The sequence below is a fragment of the Podarcis melisellensis genome (genome assembly GCF_964234715.1).
Source record: "Podarcis melisellensis genome assembly, chromosome: Z".
In the NCBI taxonomy this organism is placed as follows: domain Eukaryota; kingdom Metazoa; phylum Chordata; class Lepidosauria; order Squamata; family Lacertidae; genus Podarcis; species Podarcis melisellensis.
In genome coordinates this window covers 10,529,227-10,551,722 of record NC_138547.1, presented here as the reverse complement: position 1 = coordinate 10,551,722, position 22,496 = coordinate 10,529,227, and the positions used below count along the sequence as shown (strand labels likewise).

Here is a 22,496-nt window from a genome sequence, read left to right as displayed (position 1 = left end):
ACAGATCTACATATGAAATAGGCATCAACTCACTATAAATATATATAAATAAACACACCACCTTTCCCACTGCATAAGGTTTGCCGTGAGTGTTAAAAACTTCCTCTTCTAAATAGTTCTCCCTTCCCTTTGCTGTCACTGAAAAAAAAAAAGCCTTTTAAATTGCCACACTTTTTTTAAAGAAGGTAAATTTGAAACCATTATTTTTCTTTTTTGTCTTGGAAGCCACATACTTGGCTTTAACTGAAGTATTAGCCAAGCAAGGAGGGACTCAGAAATAAAACAGGAAGCATTTTAAATGAGTCTATATATAGAGACCACCTTTCACAAATCCAATTGGTTTTTTTAAAAAAAACAAAAAAACACCACATTGACATTTCACTAGCTACCACCCCATTCACCCAAATCAGAAGTTCTCCAACACCAGGGATATTTTTAAGCCTGTAAAAAGTGATAATTATGCCCCAAAACAGATTGGCTTTTTTCCAGCTTTGGCCACTCAAAAGGCGCATTTGATGCCAAGGCAGTCACATGAACTCTACTGCTTTGTAAAAATGTGCAAATTATGTTGATGTGCATTTTGTTTCTTATGGTGCATTTGGATCCTGCTGTTCCTTCAAGGAAGTAAAAGTTGGTATGCCTCATTCTCTGCCCCATCCTTCCTTTTATCACTACAATAACCCTGTGAGATAGGTTAGCCTGAGAGTGCATAAGGTCACCTAGTAATAAGGTCACCAAGTAAGGTCACCAAGTAAGCTTCATGAGTAAGGGGGCACCAGAACTTGGGTCTTCCCAGCCTAGCACACTAACCACCAGACCATACTGGCTCTCATAGCCCTGCAACAATTGCTCTCTCTACCTTTTAAATCCTCAATCTTTGCAAGTTCCACACTACGCCAACCTAGGGAAGGGCTGTAGCTCAATGGTAGCATCATGGGCATCGTCCCAGGCAGGACTGTGAATGACCCCTGCCTGAAACCCTGGAAGCTTTTTCTCCTTCATTTCGTGTTTAAATTTAAACATCCGAATGTTGAATTAAAAATCTCCACTCTTCCTCCTGAACAATTAAGTGCCATGTCAATGAATAAATTAGCACCTTAAAAACCTGAAGGGTAATAAAATTTAAATCCTTAAAAAAAATAGTAATAATAATGCACATGGAAAGAACATAATGTACCAAAAAAGGGGGGGGGGAGAGCAATGCCTGAATTTCAATTGCTGCAAAGTTACCCACAAAGGACAACCTAACCCTGTACACAACACTAATGTCTCACAACAAATGAAACTGATCTGCAGAAAACACAACTTGAAAAAAGAGACAATGCACATATTTTTCTACACTAAGAAATCTTTAATAATTTTTTTTTTTAAAGGACAAAGCTTGGCGAAGTGATGTTATCCGGCTACCCTTGCTTGCTTTTAAAAATCTCTAAATGACTTAAAGTGAATTACAAATATCTTTAAAACAGCTGGGAAACCCAGAAGAACTAATGAGGAATATATGCCAGAACTATAAATGTATCTCTTTGGGAAATCACAGTCAGTTTATTTTTATCTTATTACAGTAGGGAGGGGTGCAAATTAAGGCTGCATTCTTATACATTACAGGTGGATGAATGGATGGATGATGGATTAAGAAGAGAGAAGAGACTTTGGTCCTGCCCACTTTCTGCTTTGTCACCCTTATTTAGTATTACTTAAATATTTCAAAAAATATGAATATAAATATATCAGAAGGCGGTGCACAAAGACAAACAGTAGTTACAGTAAAAACAATTTAAAATGTCAAACAGATGAGTAAAGGCTGCTTGGCAAAAAATCTCAGTTTTGAAAGGTCTGTCTGAATACTAAGTTTTACAGTGGTACCTCGGGTTAAGAACTTAATTCGTTCTGGAGGTCCGTTCTTAACCTGAAACTGTTCTTAACCTGGAGCACCACTTTAGCTAATGGGGCCTCCTGCTGCCGCTGTGCCACCAGACCACAATTTCTGTTCCCATCCTGAAGCAAAGTTCTTAACCCGAGGTACTATTTCTGGGTTAGCGGAGTTTGTAACCTGAAGTGTCTGTAACCCGAGGTACCACTGTACTGGCAAGGTGTTCTACAGAGCGGGACTTACCACACTAAGGGCTTGGCCCTTGGTAAAGACCTACTGAACCTCAGAGCCATGTAGGACCCCACTTTCACATCTGATCAATCTCCCTGAATGTACCTCCTGTCTTCTACCCCCCCCCCTTGTTTTATCTTCATCTCTAAAAAAGAAAGTGAAGGGAGAAGGTTGTTGTTTTGTTCTTTCTGTTTTAACTGTTTTAACTTTTTGTCTTGTGTTTTTATTTTGTGAACTGCCCTGAGATCATTTGATGAAGGGCAGTATCTAAATCTAATAAATAAATAAACGTCACTGTGTGTGCCCTACTTGTAGAGACTGCCCCATCACCTGAAGATCAACTCAGAGGAACATCCTATGAGCTTATGAGAAAACTGCACTTCTGGAAAGAAAGAAAATACAAGTCAAACCTATCACTCATCTTCATTCCTCATTTTAAAGTGCTGGCCAGCTTCCTGCTGCACTGAATACACAATATATTGCACAAGTCATTGATTAAGACTGTGGACAAATTAGGCACCAAACCCACCAAACTCAGTCCGCCTTTAACCAGCCTTCACCTGGTTTCCTTCTTACTTAAAGGTAAAAGGTAAAGGTACCCCTGCCCGTACGGTCCAGTCTTGACAGACTCTAGGGTTGTGCGCTCATCTCACTCTATAGTCCGGGAGCTAGCGCTGTCCACAGACACTTCCGGGTCACGTGGCCAGCGTGACGAAGCTGCTCTGGCAAGCCAAAGCAGCACATGGAAACGCTGTTTACCATCCCGCTAGTAAGCGGTCCCTATTTATCTACTTGAACCCGGGGGTGCTTTCGAACTGCTAGGTTGGCAGGCGCTGGGACCGAGCATCGGAAGCGCACCCCGCTGCGGGGATTCGAACCACTGACCATGCAATCGGCAAGTCCTAGGCGCTGAGGTTTTACCCACAGCGCCACCTGTGTCCCTTTTCCTTCTTACTTACAACCGGTTAAAGGGATGGACCAGGCTTTCAGCTTCCTGTTCATTAGTATCAGTACTGCTCTCGCAGAACTCAGCACGGAGGAGGGATGGGACAGTTGCCTCTGCCTGTGGTTGCCTCTGTCTCCACCTAGTGTTGGGCTCCCTGCCTTCCACCCTACGAATTCCAATGGGCCCCAGTTACCAGTACAGTGGATGCTCGGGTTGTGATTCGGTGTTTTGCGCATGCACAAAGCGTGATTTAGTGTTTCTGCGCATGCGCAAGCACTGAAATCCGGAAGTAACCCGTTCCGGTACTTCTGGGTTCGGCGTGGTGCGCAACCCGAAATCCCGCAACCCGAAGCATCTGTAACCCAAGGTATGACTGTAGTTATGACTTTCTTATCTTTTCTCCCCTGTGGATCTGCAGTAAAGGTAAGGTAAAGGGTCCAGTCGTGGCCGACTCTGGGGTTGCGGTGCTCATCTCGCTTTATTGGCCGAGGGAGCCAGTGTACAGCTTCCGGGTCATGTGGCCAGCATGATTAAGCCGCTTCTGGCGAACCAGAGCAGTGCACGGAAACGCCGTTTACCTTCCCGCTGGAGTGGTACCTATTTATCTACTTGCACTTTGACATGCTTTCAAACTGCTAGGTGGATCTGCAGTAGCCTCTTGAAAACTTGTTGCTGTATGCAGGACCTTTATTCACAGCTGCAAATAATGCAGTGTTCATTCTCCAAAACACTGTTGCATCCCTACTCTACTTTAGGATCATAAATCCAAGTTTCTCCTTTTTTTGCCCTCAAAAGTCCAACAAATATATTAATAACTTCAGGACAATTAGCAAGGTTGACACATTCCCATTCCCATTCCCTGCCACCCCTAGCCCCTGGCAGCTTGGTGATGTCACCACACCATCCTCTTTCACTCTTCTAAGCAATGTCATGTCAAGAAAGAACATCCGGTGCATAATATTATACCACTGGCCACTGAGGACCCTGGTGTGGCTGTGTTGTGTAGAATTCAGCTTTGCATGACCCAACTGGAGCCTGCAAGCCTCCAGAATGAAGATGGATAATAAATACAATCAAATTGTAGCCTATTGAATTCAGACGCTAGCTCACGGCACAGTTCGGTCAGCAAGATGTGCATTTTAAAGCTGTGCACTTTCAGAGGGTGCCTGATGTCCTGCAATTTAAGGGACACTCCATATTTCAAAGACGCTGTATTTTGTTCTAGAAGAGGGGAGGCCAAATGGATGTCTCTGGGCCAAATCTAGCCCTCTGAAGCCTCTTTTCTGGCTCTGGCCAAATATTCCTGTTTTATGAGTGAGAAAATGTTTATTCCCTGTGAGAAAAGGCAACAGTGGGTCTCATTTCACATACACTACATAAATATTGCTCCCATGTGTGGATTTCAGAGGGGCAAAAGACCACCTGAAAGACTTTAAGGGAAGGGCACTAGCTCAACAACAGGGCATCTGCTTTAAAGGCAGAATGACCCTGGTTCAATTGATGGCATTTCCAGGAAGGGTTGGGAGGAATTCCTGCCTGAAACCCCAAAGAGCTACTGCCAGTCAATGTAGACTATACTGAACTAGATGGACCACTGGCCTGATTCAGTACAGTATAAGACCCATTTCTAGGCTCACCACCAACTTTCTAAACTGTATGGGAACATCTTATTGTTTCAAGAAACAAGGTCATTCTGCTATTCTCACCCCATCCCCAAAGATGATGCCTTTGTACCACTGAGAAATGAATGCTTCATAGATGTGGCCTCTTTATGGCTAGATACTGTCAACTGTTTGCAGTAGAGCCTGGTCTGTTCGGTCAAATGGGAAACTGCCCCACCACCTTCAGAATAAGTCAGCACGGAAGAGGATGGGGACAAAACTATAACTAGTTGCCTCCATCTGTCTGGCTCCACCTACTGTTGGGCTCCCTGCCTTCGACCCTACTAGTCCTACTGGGCACCAGCCACCACTGGTTTAGCAATCTGAGAAGCTACTGGAGTGTTCCAACTACTGGGCCAGGATCCAAAAAATACAATGTTCCCCTCCACCCCAGCCCCCACTAAGCCACTTTGACCACAGTGGGATGCACCGGCACAGAGACACAGTCAAGGAAGTGCTTCCTTTTATCATTCCTAAACTGATTGCCACCAAATCATCTCCATCAGTTCAGCCTAAATAAGATGACCATGTAAAGAGGAAAAAATGTTTATTCACCCCATCTTTATAATCTGAAAAATAGCCATTATGCTGCCTTATCAGGTTGCCTTCTTCTTCACAACTAAAAAGTGGGGAAAATTTGTAGAATATCTGAAAAGTATATGTGACGAACAAATAACGCTAGTGGGATTTAAAGAGGCTTTGTGAAGTGAGAGGAGTATTGTCAAACAGAAACAGGACAGTAAGGGTAATCTTAAAATGCAATATTAAATTTAGAAAACATGTAAAAAGGGGAAAATATGGATGATTGGCAGAGAAGCTGAGGGAAGTCCAAAAAGTTGAAATTTGTGAAAATTGCTTGATATGGCAAATTTGTATAATGGAAAATTCAATAAAAATTATTTTAAAAACAATCTAGCTCAGCCTTCCCAAACCTGGAGCATTTTAGGTACAATTGTACCTTGGTTCTCAAACAGAATCCGTTATGGAAGTCTGTTTGACTTCTGAAAACATTCGAAAACCAAGGCGTGGCTTCCGATTGGCTGCAGGAGCTTCCTGCACTCAATCGGAAGCTGCAGAAGCCCCGTTGGACGTCCGGCTTCCAAAAGTCTTTTGCAAACCGGAACACTCACTTCTGGGTTTGCGGCGTCCGGGAACCATAACGTTTGAGTCACAAGGCGTTCAAGAACCAAGGTACGACTGCATTGGTAGACTCCCAGCTCTCATTAGCCCCTGTCAGGTTGGTAAATGGCCTTCTTTCCATTGCTCACTCTATTTCATCTTTCACCTCATTTTCCCGTCCATATGAAATTGAGTTGAGGGTGGCATGTGGCTCTTGGACCATCAGTTTCCCACCACTGCTTAAGACTCCCTTGGTAGAGAAGATGCTTCAAACCCTTGATCATTTCAGTTGCCTTTCACAGCACCCTTCCCAGATCTACCTAATCACTGAAATCAAACTGTGGGCAAAAAGGGGTTCTTCATGCATCGACGATCAGGTGATCACCCTGCGTTGTTTCATTTCAACAATTAGGTGAATAACTCGAAATTCCACTTGTCTGCAAGCAAAACAGCACCTGAAACCCCACAGAATTAATCTGGCTCTCCTCTTGATGAATGCAGATGCCATTTGGCAAAGAAAACCATTCAGAAAATGTAATCAAACTGCTCCGGCGCTAAAATGTAAAAAAAGAAAGAGAATTATTTCTGAATTCCCTTAAAGGTAATGAATTTTGATGTAGCCTACCCATTTTGCTGAAAGACACATTAGATTCCAACAAAATAAAAAGTTATTTCATCTGGAGCAATTACATCTGCATCTCTCTCTCTCTCTCTCTCTCTGTATATATATAGATGCGCGCGTGCACACACACTTCTCCCCTTCACAGCAGCCAAATTGGGAAGCTGAGCAAATCATAATGGAGTCGAATATGCAGAATGCATTTCAGCATCAATCTGATGAAAAGACTCTTAAAAAGTTCTGCCCATTCTTTATCACAATATGCTCATTTGGGGGGGGTGGAGAGAAATGCATATACATTTGCTTTCTGTCGCAGGACTACAACCACCCCCTCTTTGTGAATTTAGCAAGGTGGGTGGGGAGGGCAAAATCTGGCATTTCAAAGTGTCATGGTGGAGGTTTATAACTGGAGGTTTATAGCTCTGTTCCTCACAAACAGTTCTTTGTTGATCTCACAAGTAGGCAATTGCACAGGACCAAGTTCTGTGTCCTCAAGCCTTATACAAGGGGGGCGGGTTGAGAAATAAATAAGACTCGTGTGAATTCTCAAGAGGACCCAAAAACAGAGGAAACTCACATCACTGACACTTTTGAGCTTCCTTTTTAGGAGACCACAGGAGGGGAGGGAGACAAGCAGGGATGGATTATGTGTACCTTGTCTGCACCTTCAAACCCATGGTTTTGTCCCTCCTTATCTTTCTGTGTTTAATTCCTGATTCATCCATGAGACTTTCACTCATCTTGCTTCACCATGTTACCGTCCAACAGTCTCCTGTTTTCCGGGAAAACTCAGCCCCTTTCCCCTTGCTGTGCCTTATGCCTTGCTGGAATAGCCTTCCAAAATGACTTTGTGCAATCACCTCCCTTAAGCTGCCCCTCCCCGAACCATTATTTTCCAGGAAGCCTTTGGTTCATCACCCTAGTCCTTATTATAGCAATCCAGTGGGAATAATCACATAGTCTTTCACCTGCTTAATCATGTCTCCATTTTCCCTGCTGGATCATTCCAAAGGGGACCCACCTAGGCCAGCATCCTGTTCTCACAGTGGCCAAATAGATGTTCCACTGGAAGCCCGCAAGCAGGCCCTGTGTGCAACAGAGCTCTTCCCACTTGTGATACCCAGCAAGTGATATTAAGAGGCCTAGTAACTCCAACAATGGAGGTACAGCATAGCCATTGTGGCTAGTCGCCTTATCCTCCATGAATTTGTTCAATCCTCTCCTTTAAAAAGCTTGGGTGTAACCTTTGACACCTCCCTTTCCATGGAGGTGCAGGTTGCAGCCACACCAAAGGTGGCATTTTTTCATCTCCGCCGTATTAAGCAGTTGGTCCCTTACCTTTCTCACCCTGATCTGGCCACAGTGATCCATGCAACGGTCACCTCCAGGCTTGATTTTTGCAACTCGCTCTACGTGGGGCTGCCCTTGAAGCTGACCCAGAAACTCCAGCAGGTGCAGAATGCTGCGGCGAGGCTCCTTAACAGGGTCCTTGCCGCGGGATCACTTTCATCCAGTGCTTTACCAACTGCACTGGCTCCCAGTGGAGTACAGGGTCAGGGTTAAGGTGCTGGTTTTGACCTTTAAAGCCCTATGCGGCCTAGGACCCACATACCTACGGGACCGCCTCTCCTGGTATGTCCCACAGAGGACCTTAAGGTCCACAAATGACAACATTTTCAAGGTCCCAAGTCGCAAGGTGGTTAGATTGGTCTCAACTAGGGCCACAGCCTTTTCAGTACTGGCCCTGACTTGGTGGAATGCTCTGTCACAAGAGACTAGGGCCCTGCAGGACTTGACATCTTTCCACAGGGCCTGCAAGTCAGAGCTGTTCCGCCTGGCCTTTGGTTTGGACTCAATCGGACCCTTATGTTTCCCTCCCCTTATGGTTTTGATCTATGGGCTATTATTAAAATGAGGCTGCATTTTAAATTGTATTTTTAACCTGTATTTTAAATTGTCCCCCCCCCCATTATGTTTTTATTGTAATTTTACTGGTGTTACCCTCCCTTAGCCTGGCTTCTTCTTCTTCTTCTTCTTCTTCTTATTATTATTATTATTATTAAAGTCATACATGTCAGTGCCCATAACAACTTCTGGGAGTGCATTCTATAGATTAACTATGTGCCCTATTCTTTTGTTCTAAATTCTCCAACGTTCAGCTTCATTGGATGACCTCAAGTTCTAGTGTTTAAAGAGAGAGAGAAATTTCTCCCTCCCCACTTTCTTCACACCATGCATCCTGCTATACACCTTGATCTTGTCTTCCTGTTATTACCTGTCTTTTCTCAAAACCATAAAGCCCCAAATGTTGTAGCCTTGCTTCATAGGGGGAGTTTCTACACTCCCTCGATCATTTTGGTTGCCCTTTTCTGAACCTTCTTCAGTTCTACAATATCCTTTTTCAGGTGAGGCAGCCAGAACCATACATAGTATTCCAAGTGCAATTGCACCACAGACATGTATAACAGTGTTATGCACCTCTTTTGTTGCTTCCTTGCTCCACTAGATACCCTCCCAGCAGTTCTTTGTAAAGAACCATGTACATAGGTAGTGCTATACATGTAATAAAATGAGAATGGTCAAGAATTTCTAAATAAATATTTATTTCTCTTAGACCCTGCTCTTACATAGGACTCCTGCTGATCTTCTGGAAATCTCTTGCTCACACATGGACATATTATCCAATGGATGGACTCTTGACCATGGTCAATGATAGATAGTACCCAGAAGAGCAAGGGAAGGGGTGCTTCAGATATGTCACATTCCTTCCCCAAAGTGCAGAGAGGATATATCTGTTAAGCCTTAGAAATGGATGCTAGCAAGCACCTTACACAGCAAGAGCCCTAACAGAGGGCAGTCTTGCACTTTACAATTTGCCATAGGCAACCAGGAATCCCTGGGAGGGGTATGATAGAAGGAGCGGATTTCTCAGTTCCTCCTCTGACAGTCTGCTTGGTCTCTGCGATAGTTAAAGTCTTTTCCTTTTACTACTAGGGTAAGGGAACCTTTTTTAGCCTGAAGGGCCAGGTTTTTATCTCCCAGCACCTCTGCATGTTGACTTTGACAGGTGAATTGGGCTACCCACCTGTCAGCCATCTGACATCACAGTGATGTCAGGAGATTGATCTCTTAAAGTTGACCTGCAGAGATGGGGTGGGAGGAGATAGCAAACAGGGAGCAGCATTGAGCAGAACTGAAGACTCTGCGTTTCAGATGATGAGCAGAGACTTCAATACTACTTTCTGCAGAAGTCTTCTTCACCAGCACATTCCCCAGCTCAGTTTGGCTCTCTGCAGGGATATGAGGCGGATTTAACTGCACACCCACCTGTCTATCAGCTAGTGTCACTCCAGCAGGCAGCTGCTGTCAGCTGAAGAATCCCGCTGCTTTAGCTCAGCGCTAGTTTTCTATGGGGAACTGATGGGTGCAGCCACCCCAGAAGTGAACCCTGCTGTCGCCCACTGGAGTGACACCAGCAGATTGACAAGTGGGCGTACTGCCTGCATTTCCATATATTGGGCTTGTCCTGTTCTGTGGCCAGCACAGAGAAACAAAGATTTCTAGCGTTGCAATAGGCTAGAATTTCTATATTTTCCTTTTCTTTTGCAGGCTAGTCACTATGGCGGGGCTTAGTGACTTAGTTGTGACATTTTGCAAGCTTCAAGGATCAACTGATTATCATTGTGGGTCAAAACGAGGCCAACAGACATCTTTGCAATGCCATGTGATTGGCAAGAGGTCAATCCCACGGCCCCCACTCGCCTGTCAAACAAGCCCTGCTGGGAGATAAGGATTTTGCTCATTGATAGTATCCAGTTCCCTATCCCTGAGTTAGGGACAGAGTTGAGGGTGCAAGATATAGAAAGGCTCAGCCTTCTCCAACTTTTTATAGATCTGCTGGAAAATGAACAGATGCTCTCGGACTGCATTCAGACCTAAGAAAGAGGAAGGGACACCCTCTTGGCAGATGAATTTTTCTTGCCTACATCCAAAGACACCAAGCAGACCTCCTTCCCTGCCAGCAGAATCATCCTGCAAGCATGACATCACTGAGGAAGGAGGATTAGTGATTTAATAAGAACACAGCATGTGGTGCTGGTTACTCCTTTCTTCATCATTCACTGGTGTTTCTTCGTCCAGAGCCAGGTTCTCGGATTCACAAGGGGGGAGATGAACAGAAGATGTGTGCCAGATCCAATCTTGCAAGGCAGTGGCTGAAGAGAAACCCAGGCACTGTCTTGCTGAGCAAAGGAAGCCAGGGTGTGCTTGCAAAAAGCAGCCTTACGAGAAGGCAAGCAGAGGGGAGATGAGGCCAGTGCTTCAGGCTGGAGGTTCTGGGTGCTCATAATATAGGAATCTGTCTCATACCAAGCCAGACCATTCGTCCATCTAATTCAGTATTGTATACACTGGCTGGCAGCAGCTCTCTAGGGTTTCAGACAAAGAGTCTTTGTCTGAACACTACCTGAAGAAGCTGAGGATTGAACCTGGGACCTTCTGCACGAAAAGCAGATACTCTGCCACTGAGCTCCTGGGACGTAAGAAGAGCCTTGCTGCATCTGACAAAGGTCCACTTAGTCAAGGTGGTCGTACTGGGAAGTTTAAAAGCAGGACATGAAGACAATAGCTTTTTCCCACCCACCCCACTAGCATTCAGAGATAGACTGCTCCTGAACCTGGAGGGTCCATTTCACCAGCCAGGCTAACCCCCCTTTGGTAAACCCGCCCTCCATTCATCTAACAGCCCTTTCAAATGCTCTAGGTCAACAGTTGCCACAGCAACACATTCCCTAGTGCCTCACCCACTGTGGGGCACCATCCCTAGTTCTTCATGGGCAGACCCTAATGAAATGAATTGTCTAGAAACTAGCCTTTTGCACCAAAGGTGCATCAGTTGATCTTCTCCCTTCTGCCTCTTATCCCACCCATCACTGGCATGTGCAACCCCTCCCCCCGACAAACAAACAAAAAAGGTTGCCAAGAAAGGAAAGTGTCCCTCAGACTGAAGCACCCTTGATCTATGCTACTGATTTGTATCAGTGTTCCCCAAGGAGAAGGAATGACTTTCTTAAACCGGCATGCCTGCAGGGTTGATGTGGCTTGACAAAGAGAGAGAGAAGTAGAAAAGCGGATATATAATTAAAACTGGGTCTCATGCAGCATGTTGAGGTTAAAGGCCTGCAACAGCTGAGGACAGCTGAGCTATAACTCAAAAACATATGAGGAAAAGGGAAAGCCAGGCAGCCAGTGTGGGGTGGTGATCACCATGTTATATTCAGACCGAAGAGACCTGGGCTCAAATCCCTAATCAAACCATGAAGCTCACTGAGTGACCTTTGGTGAATTACTCTGCCTCAGACTAGTTTACCTTGCAAGGTTGATGTGAACACTTCCTTTGGATGTGCCAGCCCTTCCAAAGGAAGGAAAACAAATTTTTCAAGTATCTACAAGGACCGCAGAAGGGGAAGTGGGGAGAGAAGAGAGCTGAGTGTTCGCCCTTCTCCACTGATGGCAGGGCAAGTAGCAGGTTCAAGTTTCATGAAAGTAGGTTGAATCTGAAATGCAGCAGCAATCCAGCACTCTTCCAAGAAAGACTGTATATGTGTGTGTGCGCACACACACACGCAGAGAAAGAAAGAGAGAGAGAATGGATAAACTTGCACCTCTCTGGGACTCTTTCAGGCTTACACTGACCCTGACTGCTAAGCTGAATGGCTCTATTCTACTTCTCTGATCTAAGTACCAGCTAATGGGAACTGCAAGTGGGGAGACTTGAGGTTGTGCTTGGGACCTGCCTGAGCACTTCACATGAGGGCATCTGGTTGGCTGTGCTGAGACTTGATGGGGTGCTGGCCTAATCCAGCAGCCCTTTACTCCTCAGATGAGACAAGGGAGATACTGCTTGCACATTGCTTTTTCCTGCTGTTTTTAATTGAATCATTTATGTTTTAATGACTGGGTCACTGGTGCTTTTTCCTTTCCTTTTCCTTTTTTGCTTTTCTATTTGTAAGCTGCTTTGCGCAGCTCCTTTCCAGAAAAGAAAAGCAGGAGGGGGCACTTTTCAAAATAAAACTGATGACAATGGTCCCTTGGGTTTTCTTGGTGCAGATGGGCACCCATATAATTTCAACTGGTGTGGATGAGCAAGTAAACTACAACTCCCTGCATCCCTGTCCGTTAGCCATGCCAGGTAAGGCTGATGGGAGCTAAAGTACAGGGACATCTGTGCGGCCACAGATTCATCATGCCTGACCTACACTAACTGGAAGTAGCTCTACAGGGTTTCGGGCAGGGGTCATTCACAGTCCCACCTAGAGATGCCTGGGATTGAACCTGGGAGCTTCTGCACACAAAGAAGATGCTCTGTTACTAAGTTAGTGCCCTCCCTGCAGATATATAATGGGCATTCAAGAAACTTCTTATACTGAGTCAGACCATGGGTCCATGCAGCTCAGTACTGTTTATACTGATGGGCAGAGGCTTTCCAAGGTTTCAAACAGGGATCTCTCCTAGCCTTACCTGAAGTTCAATCATGGGACCTTCTGCATGCAAAACAGATGCTCTACCACTCAGCCAGGGCTATCCTTATTAACTTTAATCTTAATCACACCAAAAAAGCAAAAGCAAAAACAAAACCAACAATCCCTGCCCCTCAATTTATATATGTTTCTTTTGAAACAAGCAACCAAACGGTAGCCTCCTTGGTGAGGACATATTTTGGTGAATTCTTACTGAAATTGCTAGCCCTACGGTTCCCAAATACACACACGGATTCAGTCTCCTTAGCACAGCACTGCCCAACAATAATCTATCAGGAGCCAATACCTGGATGCACACATATTTGATCATTAGCTATACCCCTGCAATTGTGTGGCAGTAAGAAGAAGGATTCCTCTGCCTCCAGTGTTCCTTCCTTCCTCTATGGCCAACTTGTACAATTCCATTCTAAAATAATCAGAGTCCGAAAACGGCACCCTGATTCAGGTGATTGCTGTACAGTGTGTGCCAGAGCATTTTCTCCAACCTCCATTCAAAAATCAAAGTGGTGGGGGAAGAATGGAGGAAATGGATGGCAAATGGGTTTTTTTTTAAAAAAAAAGACAGACACACAAGATGTTTGGGAAGGAGAACCCTTTTCCGTACTTCCTGTTGCCACATCTTAAAATTCTTGTCATGTTTCCAAAACCTCCTGTACAAAAAAATTAATAAATAAAAATTGAAAAGGCTCCCCAAATCAATTACCAGTTTATGGTACTTCATGCCAGCCTCCAGCATCTCTTACATGGGAACAAACCAGGGTCTATTTACTGCCCTTGGGCTGCAAAGACAAGCTTTCCCACCAGACTACAAAAACCCCAGGAGAGAGGGATTTGTACATATTGCATTCGATTTGAAAGATAAACAGCAATGAAGAGCAATTAAAATCCAACTCAACAAGAGACACCAAGCTTTTCACACCCACCGATTTCCAAAGCTTGCCTGCTGTAACTCAAAAATCGGGGTGGGGGGATGGGGGTGGGAGAGAGGATAAGCCAAGAATCGATAAGCTGTGGCTAGGAGGCACCAATATGCTTTATACAAAAAGCCATTCGGGTGGATGAAACAGGCTGTGCTTAAAATTCTGTTTAAAAATAAAATAAGGAGGGAATTTTTTTAAAAAAACTTACCAGCTCTACCGATCCATAATGCTTTCGGCTGAATTCTCCACGTCTACAGCCCAGGTCCTCGGAGACAGAGCTGGAATAAAAGTGCTTCATCAGTAGACATAGCTAACTGGCCCCTCTAAGCTATCGGGGGGGGGGGGAGATGAGGGGGAAAAGATAGATTTTGCTTTGCTTCTCAGTTCAGCTGATGGAGGGTTGTTGCTGCTGCTGATGCTACTGCGTTTAGCTTCATCACTGCAGGAGACCCTCCTTGAAACATAGACAACTTCATGCAGCCATTGCAGAGCCTGGCTTTCTGAATAAAGGGTGGCAGAGTGTGGGGGGGGAGAGAGAAAGGGTGGATGGAGTGGAGGGAGTCACAGAAGCGAAACGCCCCCTAATTGGAAGGCAAAAAGAAGACGAAGAAAAAGCTAAGATTCAATTAAATATTTAGTCATGACATGATGATCAATAGAGAAGGGCCAAGGCAGACAGTAGCTTGTAATTGCGTTTGTGAAAGTCTCTCTCTCTCTCTCCATCTGACCAAAAAGGGAAAAGAAAATCCTGCAGCGCTTAAATGCTGGGTGGGGGGTGGAGAGCTAGCAGCCTGTCCACCTCCCTTTGCAAAGCGAGTTCTCCGCTCAAAAACCACAGTGCAATTTTAACTTTCTTTTTAGCATGCTTGCCTACATCTTTCAGAAGAAAAATGGGAGGAAAAGGGTTTTTTACACACATACTTCTACACAGAAATATATAAAAATGTCCCTTCTTTTGCAAGAACTTTTCTCTTTGTGGCCAAGCCCTAATATAGGAACCCCACCAACCTCTACTTAAGATTAAGATACATGGTGGATGTTTTTGTTATAATTTTTTTATTCATGCTACTCTCCGGTCACTGCCAGTGTAGACACACAACGTTTACTTGCCTTCAGAGGAGATTGGTTGTCGCCACTCCGCATGAGTTTCCCTTCAGTCACGAAGAACAAGGGTTCATGCAGAAACACAGTGGATGGGCTTTCTCTTTCATGCTCCAAAATGTATAGTGTTTGGGATGCATAAATGAAGCATACCTGACCTTTCAGATATTTTGGAACACTGATCCACAGTCTGCTCAGTGCTAACTGTCCCCGCCACTTCCAACGTTACCTTGGCCATTGGTTTTAGCTATCACAATTATTTTTTATTGTTCTCCAGTCAGCTAAGACTTCTTGACTTAGAAGCACTCAGGATCACCCCCACCTCCACCCCCTCGTCTGCCCCACTTGGCTAAACATTAAACCTGGCCTCGATTCCAGACCTAGTGGCCGTTGGCTGGCTTTCGGCAGGCCACTCCAGAGCCAGCTGGAAGAGCTGAAACTGATGCAGCACTGCTGGAGAATCCTGGGAAGCCCTACCTCCAGCACCAAGATGAATACCTCCAAGGATACTGCTCCTAGCGTTGTAGCTCGAGGGTAGAGCTACAGGTTGCCTTGTGTGCAAGAAGGTCCCAGGATCAACCTTGGCTTCTCCAGGTTGGGCTGGGAATGTCCCGTTTGAAACCCTGGAGAGCCGCTGCCAGTCACTGTAGACAATACTTCACTGAATAGACGCATTTTAATATTCCAGCAAGCCTCCAGGGTAGGTTAAGCTGAGATTATCCAACCCAAGATCACTCAGTCAATGTTGCTACTGTATGGCGATGTGAACATGAGCTGACACTCTTAACTACAGTACTAGCCTAGGAAGAGCCATAGCCCAGAAGCAGAGCATCTGCTTTGCATGCAGAACATCCCAGATCCAACCCCATACATCTTAATGGAATACAAGACTTCCTATCTGTCCACTGCCTGAAACCCTAGAGAGCTTCTACCAGTCAGCATAGATAATGCTGAGCTGGATGAACTGTTGTTCTGACTTGGTATAAGACAACTTCCTATGTGCCTTTTAATCTGCTCTAGCTCCAAGATGGAAGGGAGTGATGAAAGGGAAAATATCCTTTCCCAAGCTTCCTCCTTTGTGGTCCCAAGTAGCAATGGGGATGGGTTGTTTTGGAGGGTGGCAGAGCAGAGGGAACACACGGTTCACTCTCCCACCCTTTTTCCATCCCCTTTTAATGTACAAATATGTGTTATAGTGAGCAAGACCAATGGTCCATGTAGCTCAGTATTTTTTTTCCTGAAGTGACAGGTAGTAATGCTTCAGGGTACCATGCAGAAGTCTTTTTTCCCACCAGTTACCTGAACCTTTAGGTCCTGCATGTGCTCTGCCACTGAGCCAAGGCCCCCTCCCATAGCAACCCTATAGGCAGATGGTTCAGGCAGCTAAGGAGCATTGCAAACATTACAGCTGGGTTTTGCATACTGAAAACACACTGATCAGTGTCACAGCCAGTTAATTCACATGTGTGTTTACAAGTGCGTGTCCACTCACACTGGTTGTTCAAACTTGAGATTCCTCAAGTGCACCACATTAAGCATCTTATCTGCCCTAAGCAGAGCTCCATCTCAGGAAAAGCCCCCTCTGTCCCTCTGTAAAGAGTGCTTAACTGCTGGAGATGGGCCAGGGCTTCTTTCCCTCCCTTTGTCAGGAATGATCATAACCTGGGTTTGACAAAACTTCCAAGGATCTAGGTACACAGCTGAGTTGTTCTGGCTATCATGCTAAACCACAGTTTAATATTCACAGTTTATGTCCCACAGGTTAGCACAATGATAACTAGTGAGCTTTTCTTTCCCCTTGCAGCTTGGCCTCAAGGAGTTCAAAAGCATTCATTTCCTAACAGTCCTGTAGTCTGAACTAAAAAAAAGTGGTTCATCCCAACTATGGTTTGTCTGACACAAGTCAACTTCAAACCATGGATTATGAAGACACATTGTTTAAACTTTAAACAAACCATAATTCACATGAACTGAGTTTGGGTGGCACAGGAAACGGTGATTGACGAAAATCAGAAGTTAAAGCCAAAACAGAGGAAAGGGAAACATGCGCATAAGACAGGGGTCTGCAACCTTTAAGACAAAAAAAGCCACTTGGACCCGTTTCCGCAGGAAAAAAAACCTGGGAGCTGCAAAACTCGTCATTATAAAAATAATTTTTTGTCACTTTTTTATTATTTCTTTGTTTGCCCCCTCAGAATTACTCCTCCTCATAGAAATAAACGTTAAATTAACAATTAACGTGTGTGTGTTCTTCACTCCCCTTCAAAACAGTGACCAGCGTACATGCCCCCTTTCAATGCAGTGACCAGCATACATGCCCCTTACAATGTAGCAGGCAGGCGGGTGGGAAGGGGAAGTCGGGACTAAGTGGGTGGGAAGGTGAAGTGACTAACGCACGCACCGCCCCCATGTGACTGTCACAGCCAGTACAGCGCCCGCCACAGTGGGGAGTGTCGGGGCGCACAATGCGCCTCCTCCCCTCGCTAGTATCTGCCCCGGAGCCGCGGCAAAGGTGTAAAAGAGCCACATGCGGCTCTGGAGCCGCGGGTTGCAGACCCCTGGCATAAGACAAGCTGTGCTCATCACACTAAATGAGATCTCAGAACATAGCTGCATGATAGCAAGCATTTGACCAGCTCCTCAAGAGCTGCCTCCATGAATTAGTGTAATCCTCTTGTAAAGCCATCCAAGTTGGTGGCCATAACTGCCTCTTGTGGAAGTGAGTAAACTGTACATTGCATGAATAAGTGCTCTCTTTTGTCTGTCCTGAACCCTCCTGTCCTGAACCCTTCAACTTCGAAGTTGAAGGGTTCAGGACAGGAGGGTTCAGGACAGACAAAAGGCCATATATTCTTGTTGTATGAGAGAGGGAGAAAAACTTTCCTCTATCTACTTTCCCCACGCCATGCATAATTTCATAAGCTTCAGTCCTCTCACCGCTTGCTCTCTTTTTCTCTATATATTTCCAAACACTACAACATTTCCTCATGGTGGAGTTGTTCCAGCCACTTGTTCATTTTGGCTTGATGAAAACAAGCATACCTGTGCATCAAAAAGCCGCACAAAGTGTCCTGATGCAATCACGTACACAGTAATATCAAGATTCCCTTTTTTGTATGTTTTACCAATGCACACCAGGTGCACTGATAATGCAGCAGGAGGAAAGGAGGCCAAAGAGCTGAACGATCTGTACAAAATATGGAAATAAAAAAATAGGAATGAGGTGTTAAGAGCCTGGAGTGTCGCTACTCAGGATTGCAAACACTCCAGTCCGTTCCCCACCCCTAGTAGTCAGCCAGCATCATGTGGCTATTGAGCATGCTCAGTGTTCTTTGGGCTGTTTGGGGGGAAGGTAGGCAGGGGTGTAGGAAGAGGGGGGCAGGCCACCCCGGGTTCCATCATGGAGGGGATTGACAAATTATCAAGGAACAATTACTGCCCTACTAGGGCGGTTCATAAAAACTTTTTTTTTTTTTAAATGCCTTCTCCAAAGGTCTTATCTTACTACACTAGGGATTATATAGCTATATATGAAATTTCATGCATATTTGTTAATATCTTGACCCTCCTCCACCAAAATAGCTGTTTACTTGGCCATTTTCCTATGTCGTGAAGGCTGAAATTTCAATTCAGTGGAGCAGGGTCAAGATATTAACTAATATGCATGAAATTTCAGATATAGCTATATAAACCCTAGTGTGGTAAGATAAGACCTTTGGAGCAGGCATTAAAAAAAAAAAAAAAGCCCTACTGCCCTACCCTCTGCTTGGCTTCCCAGGTCCTGGAAAGTCAGCCTATGTGAATAAAATGAGACTAGGCCGAGTAGACTAGGCCTTGCCTTGCCTTTGGCCTGCCCCCTGCCCACAGCCGATTGGCCAGCTGGGTTGGGGGCGGAGCAAAGGCAAGGCAAGGCCGAATCTATTTGGCCTAGTCTCATTTTCTTCACATAGGCCGACTTTCTGGGCTGCTGAGAAGGCCTGCGAAGGCCGCTGCCTGTCCTGTGCACCCCGCTCGTGCCCCAGTCCCCCTCCGAAAAGCCTCTGCTGCCCCTGAAAGTGGAACATGCAGGACAATGGCAGCACTGCCGCCCTGTTTTGCCCGCGTGTGGCACCGGGAGAAGCAGCTCAGCGCCGCCCTGAGTATTCAGCAGGCTGGCCTCCCCTTTGCCCTAGTCTTCCCTGCACGAACGTAGGATCACCTTCCCTCCACCACCCCCTGCTAGTCTCCCCTGCATGAAGCTAGGACCCCCCTCCCTCAGTCACACACCCCAGTCTTCCCTGCATGAAGCTAGGACCCCCCAAAAGCAGTTGTGTAATTAAAAGAATTTGAGAAAAAATCAGCAAAGCAATTCTGTGGCTAATTGACCAATTCCTTTAAATAGGGTCTATTAATGAAGTTCACACTTTTGACAACCAGTCTGATGCTTTTGCAGAAAAATATTCCTAGACACAAATTTTTTATTTTTTAAGCCCTTTCAGTCTCCCATCTCGAGGCTAAGTACAGTAAACTGTACACTCCCACCCCTCTCCCCAAGGCTGGATTATTTACTTCTGTGTGCTTGTGCATCTGTGTCTCCCGTGTATCTATAAGGGACTATTATCACACTTTTCCTTTGATATCTATGCTACCGATTACTTCTGCCATTTGAATTTTAGAGAAAGTGTTTAATTTAAAATGGATCTGTACTATAGAATAACAGTGGTAACAATACATGGAAGACAAGTAAATATTTTGGGGAGGGTGGTCCCAGAGCCCTAGCGCCACCATCCCAAAGAGGATAAAATGGGTGGACTTTGGTACTCTTTTGTCCTCCCCTCGCAAAATCTCTTTCTCTCTGAGCTGGTTCCCTGCCTGTTACTTTACATGTGGGGAAACCCGTGTGGGGTTCCTCTCTGTGTAAAGTTTTCAAGCTGTTCCTGCAAGCGCCTGACAAATCTGCCCCTTGTCAAAATTTATCTTTCCCCCCACCTCCAGTCTGTTATTGTGTGTCCTGGGCTGAGGGGAAAAACAGAAGACGGATGGCCATTAGTCAGGAATGGTCTAGTTGAGATTCCTGCATTACCCCACGGGTTTCGCTAGATGACCCTCAGGGGTCCCTTCCAACTCTACAATTCTCTGGTGCAGGCTTGTGCAGTTTTAGGTACAAGTTGGATGCAAGGGGTGCATAGGATTGCAGCCCATTTTATGCACCGTCGGCTCGGGAATAAGTCCCACTGATCATGATAATAATAATAATAATAATAAATTTTATTTATATCCCGCCCTCCCCAGCCGAAGCTGGGCTCAGGGCGGCTAACCACAATAAAACAGTACAAAAGTACAGCACAAACAACACTCTAAAATCATTCATTATAAAACTGATTCAAATCAAGCCACTGGCAACCATTGTGCCAGAGCTCCACGAAGATTGTCGATGGAGGGAAGTCAGGCTGTGCCCTGGCCAAAGGCCTGGCGGAACAGCTCTGTCTTGCAGGCCCTGCGGAAAGATGTCAAGTCCCGCAGGGCCCTAGTCTCTAGTGACAGAGCGTTCCACCAGATCGGAGCCACAGCCGAAAAAGCCCTGGCTCTAGTTGAGGCCAGCCTAACTTCTCTGTGGCCTGGGACCTTCAAGATGTTTTTATTTGAAGACCGTAAGTTTCTCTGTGGGGCATACCAGGAGAGGAGGTCCCGTAGGTACGAGGGTCCTAGGCCGTATAGGGCTTTAAAGGTTAAAACCAGCACTAGATTGCTGCTGTGCAGTCCTTTTTTTTAAATAAATGTTTTCCTTTTCAGATAATACAGAGCATGGTGAAATCACAATAATAAAACACTACTAGGGTTCCACATAATATCTGTACTGCATTATAGCACTACTACAGGTTCCACATAATATCTGTACTGCATTGTTTACTGTGACAGCACCTGCACTTTGGAACTCCCCACCTATTGCAACAAAGCATGTGCCTTTGCTAGACTCTTTTCGGGCACCTGCTAAAAGCTTTCTTCTTTAGGCAAGCATACCTAGATGCTTAGGAAGTTGAAGTAATTTTAATCTTAATATTTTAGCTTTTGTATGTTTTAAAGTAGGATTGTTAATCTTTTTTGATTTTTACTGCTGTGGTGTTTTTTGTAAACCACTCTCTACAGAAAATAATTTTATTAAATAGATAAAGAATAAATATAAATAAAATAACACAAGCCAAAACACAATCCATCCTGTAGATTTAAGTATCCGTCCACAGTCACCTACTTGTTTTCAGAGGCCCAGAATTCACATTCCTTTTAAAGAAAATATGAAATAAATATGAAAATATGAAACCATTTTTGCAGCAGGCAAAAAACCAAAAAAAAAATACCACAATGGGGAAGTGACAAGATTTTTTCTGCACCGGGTACCACCTGATATTCCTATGCCTCAGAAGGTAGGAAGAGGGGTTCCCTCTCTGAGGGTTATTATTTTTTTTTTTTAAAGAATTTTTATTAAAGTTTCAAGAAATTTTATCATAACAAAACAAAACAACACAATAACAGACAAAAAAACAGTATAAAACATAAAAAACAAAAAGAAATATATAAATTCAAATCTTAATTTCTTGTAGCTTACTTTCCCAACTTCCTCACACCTCCCCTTTCTGTATTCCAATTTCTAATTTATTTTCAGCAAATCCTTCCTCTATTCCCTCTCTGAGGGTTATTTGCCTAATGGTTTTTTTGAACTTTTCCAAGCTTTAGAGTTCTCCTGAACCAGAGTTCTCTCTTTTTTGTGCATGTTAGGTGCTTGTTTGGACTAAATAAGCAGCAGCACTCACATCCTGAACATCAGAAATAATGGGAATAATGAAATAGCAAAGCATTCCTTGCCATTTCACTTCAAGGTCCAAGGGTGAGGTCATTCAGAACTCCAAATCCAAGGGAGAAATTCAAATGACAAATTCTCCTTTTTAAAGACACACTGCATTGGAGCAAAACACTGCATGAAGCTCTTTCATCCCACAAACTAAAAAGACTTTACAGAGGAGCAGAGCTTATGCAAGGAACACCAGTTTCATCTAGTAACTATCAGGAGCCAATAACTTGGGAACCCATGTGGAAGAATTGGAACAGGATGTAACAATAACTGTGCACCATTAAAAATGTGTTTGGAAAACTATCCAAAGTTCCTGGATATGCAAACAATTTGTATGAAACTGAAAAAAGAAAGGAGAATCAGGATTTTTTAATTATTATTTTTAAGCAAATCCTGTAAAAGTAAAGAAAAAGCCCCTCCATTATTTTTTTTTTAACTCATTCTTCCCGTAATCTAATTCTGTGGCTGGATATGCTGGTTGCCACAGAAACTAGCATTGAAATAATTCTGGTTGGGTGGACTTCTATTATTGACAAGGTTGTGGATGGAATTTTAAGCAAAACAGTCGGCGATACCGGGGGAGGGGCGCTTTTCTGCAGCTGCCCAAATCAAAAATAAAGTTGTGTCGTCATCACACAGAGGATACTGAAATTTGCAGGTG

At 44.6% G+C, this 22,496-nt stretch overlaps 1 protein-coding gene across 6 annotated transcripts in view; it reads right to left on the bottom strand.

The window, feature by feature from the left end:
- Nucleotides 1-22,496, bottom strand: part of GARNL3 (GTPase activating Rap/RanGAP domain like 3) — a 110,914-nt gene that overhangs the window by 61,507 nt on the left and 26,911 nt on the right. For 4 of the 6 annotated variants that reach the window (XM_081896379.1, XM_081896381.1, XM_081896380.1 and 1 more), the window contains one exon: nucleotides 14,117-14,186. The exons of 1 other annotated variant lie outside the window; for it this stretch is intronic. In XM_081896379.1, the coding sequence (XP_081752505.1) occupies nucleotides 14,117-14,186 (70 nt within the window). Of the gene's footprint in view, nucleotides 1-14,116; nucleotides 14,187-18,051; nucleotides 18,075-22,496 lie in introns of those variants that run through there. One more of the 6 variants, XM_081896383.1, reaches the window with a different exon arrangement.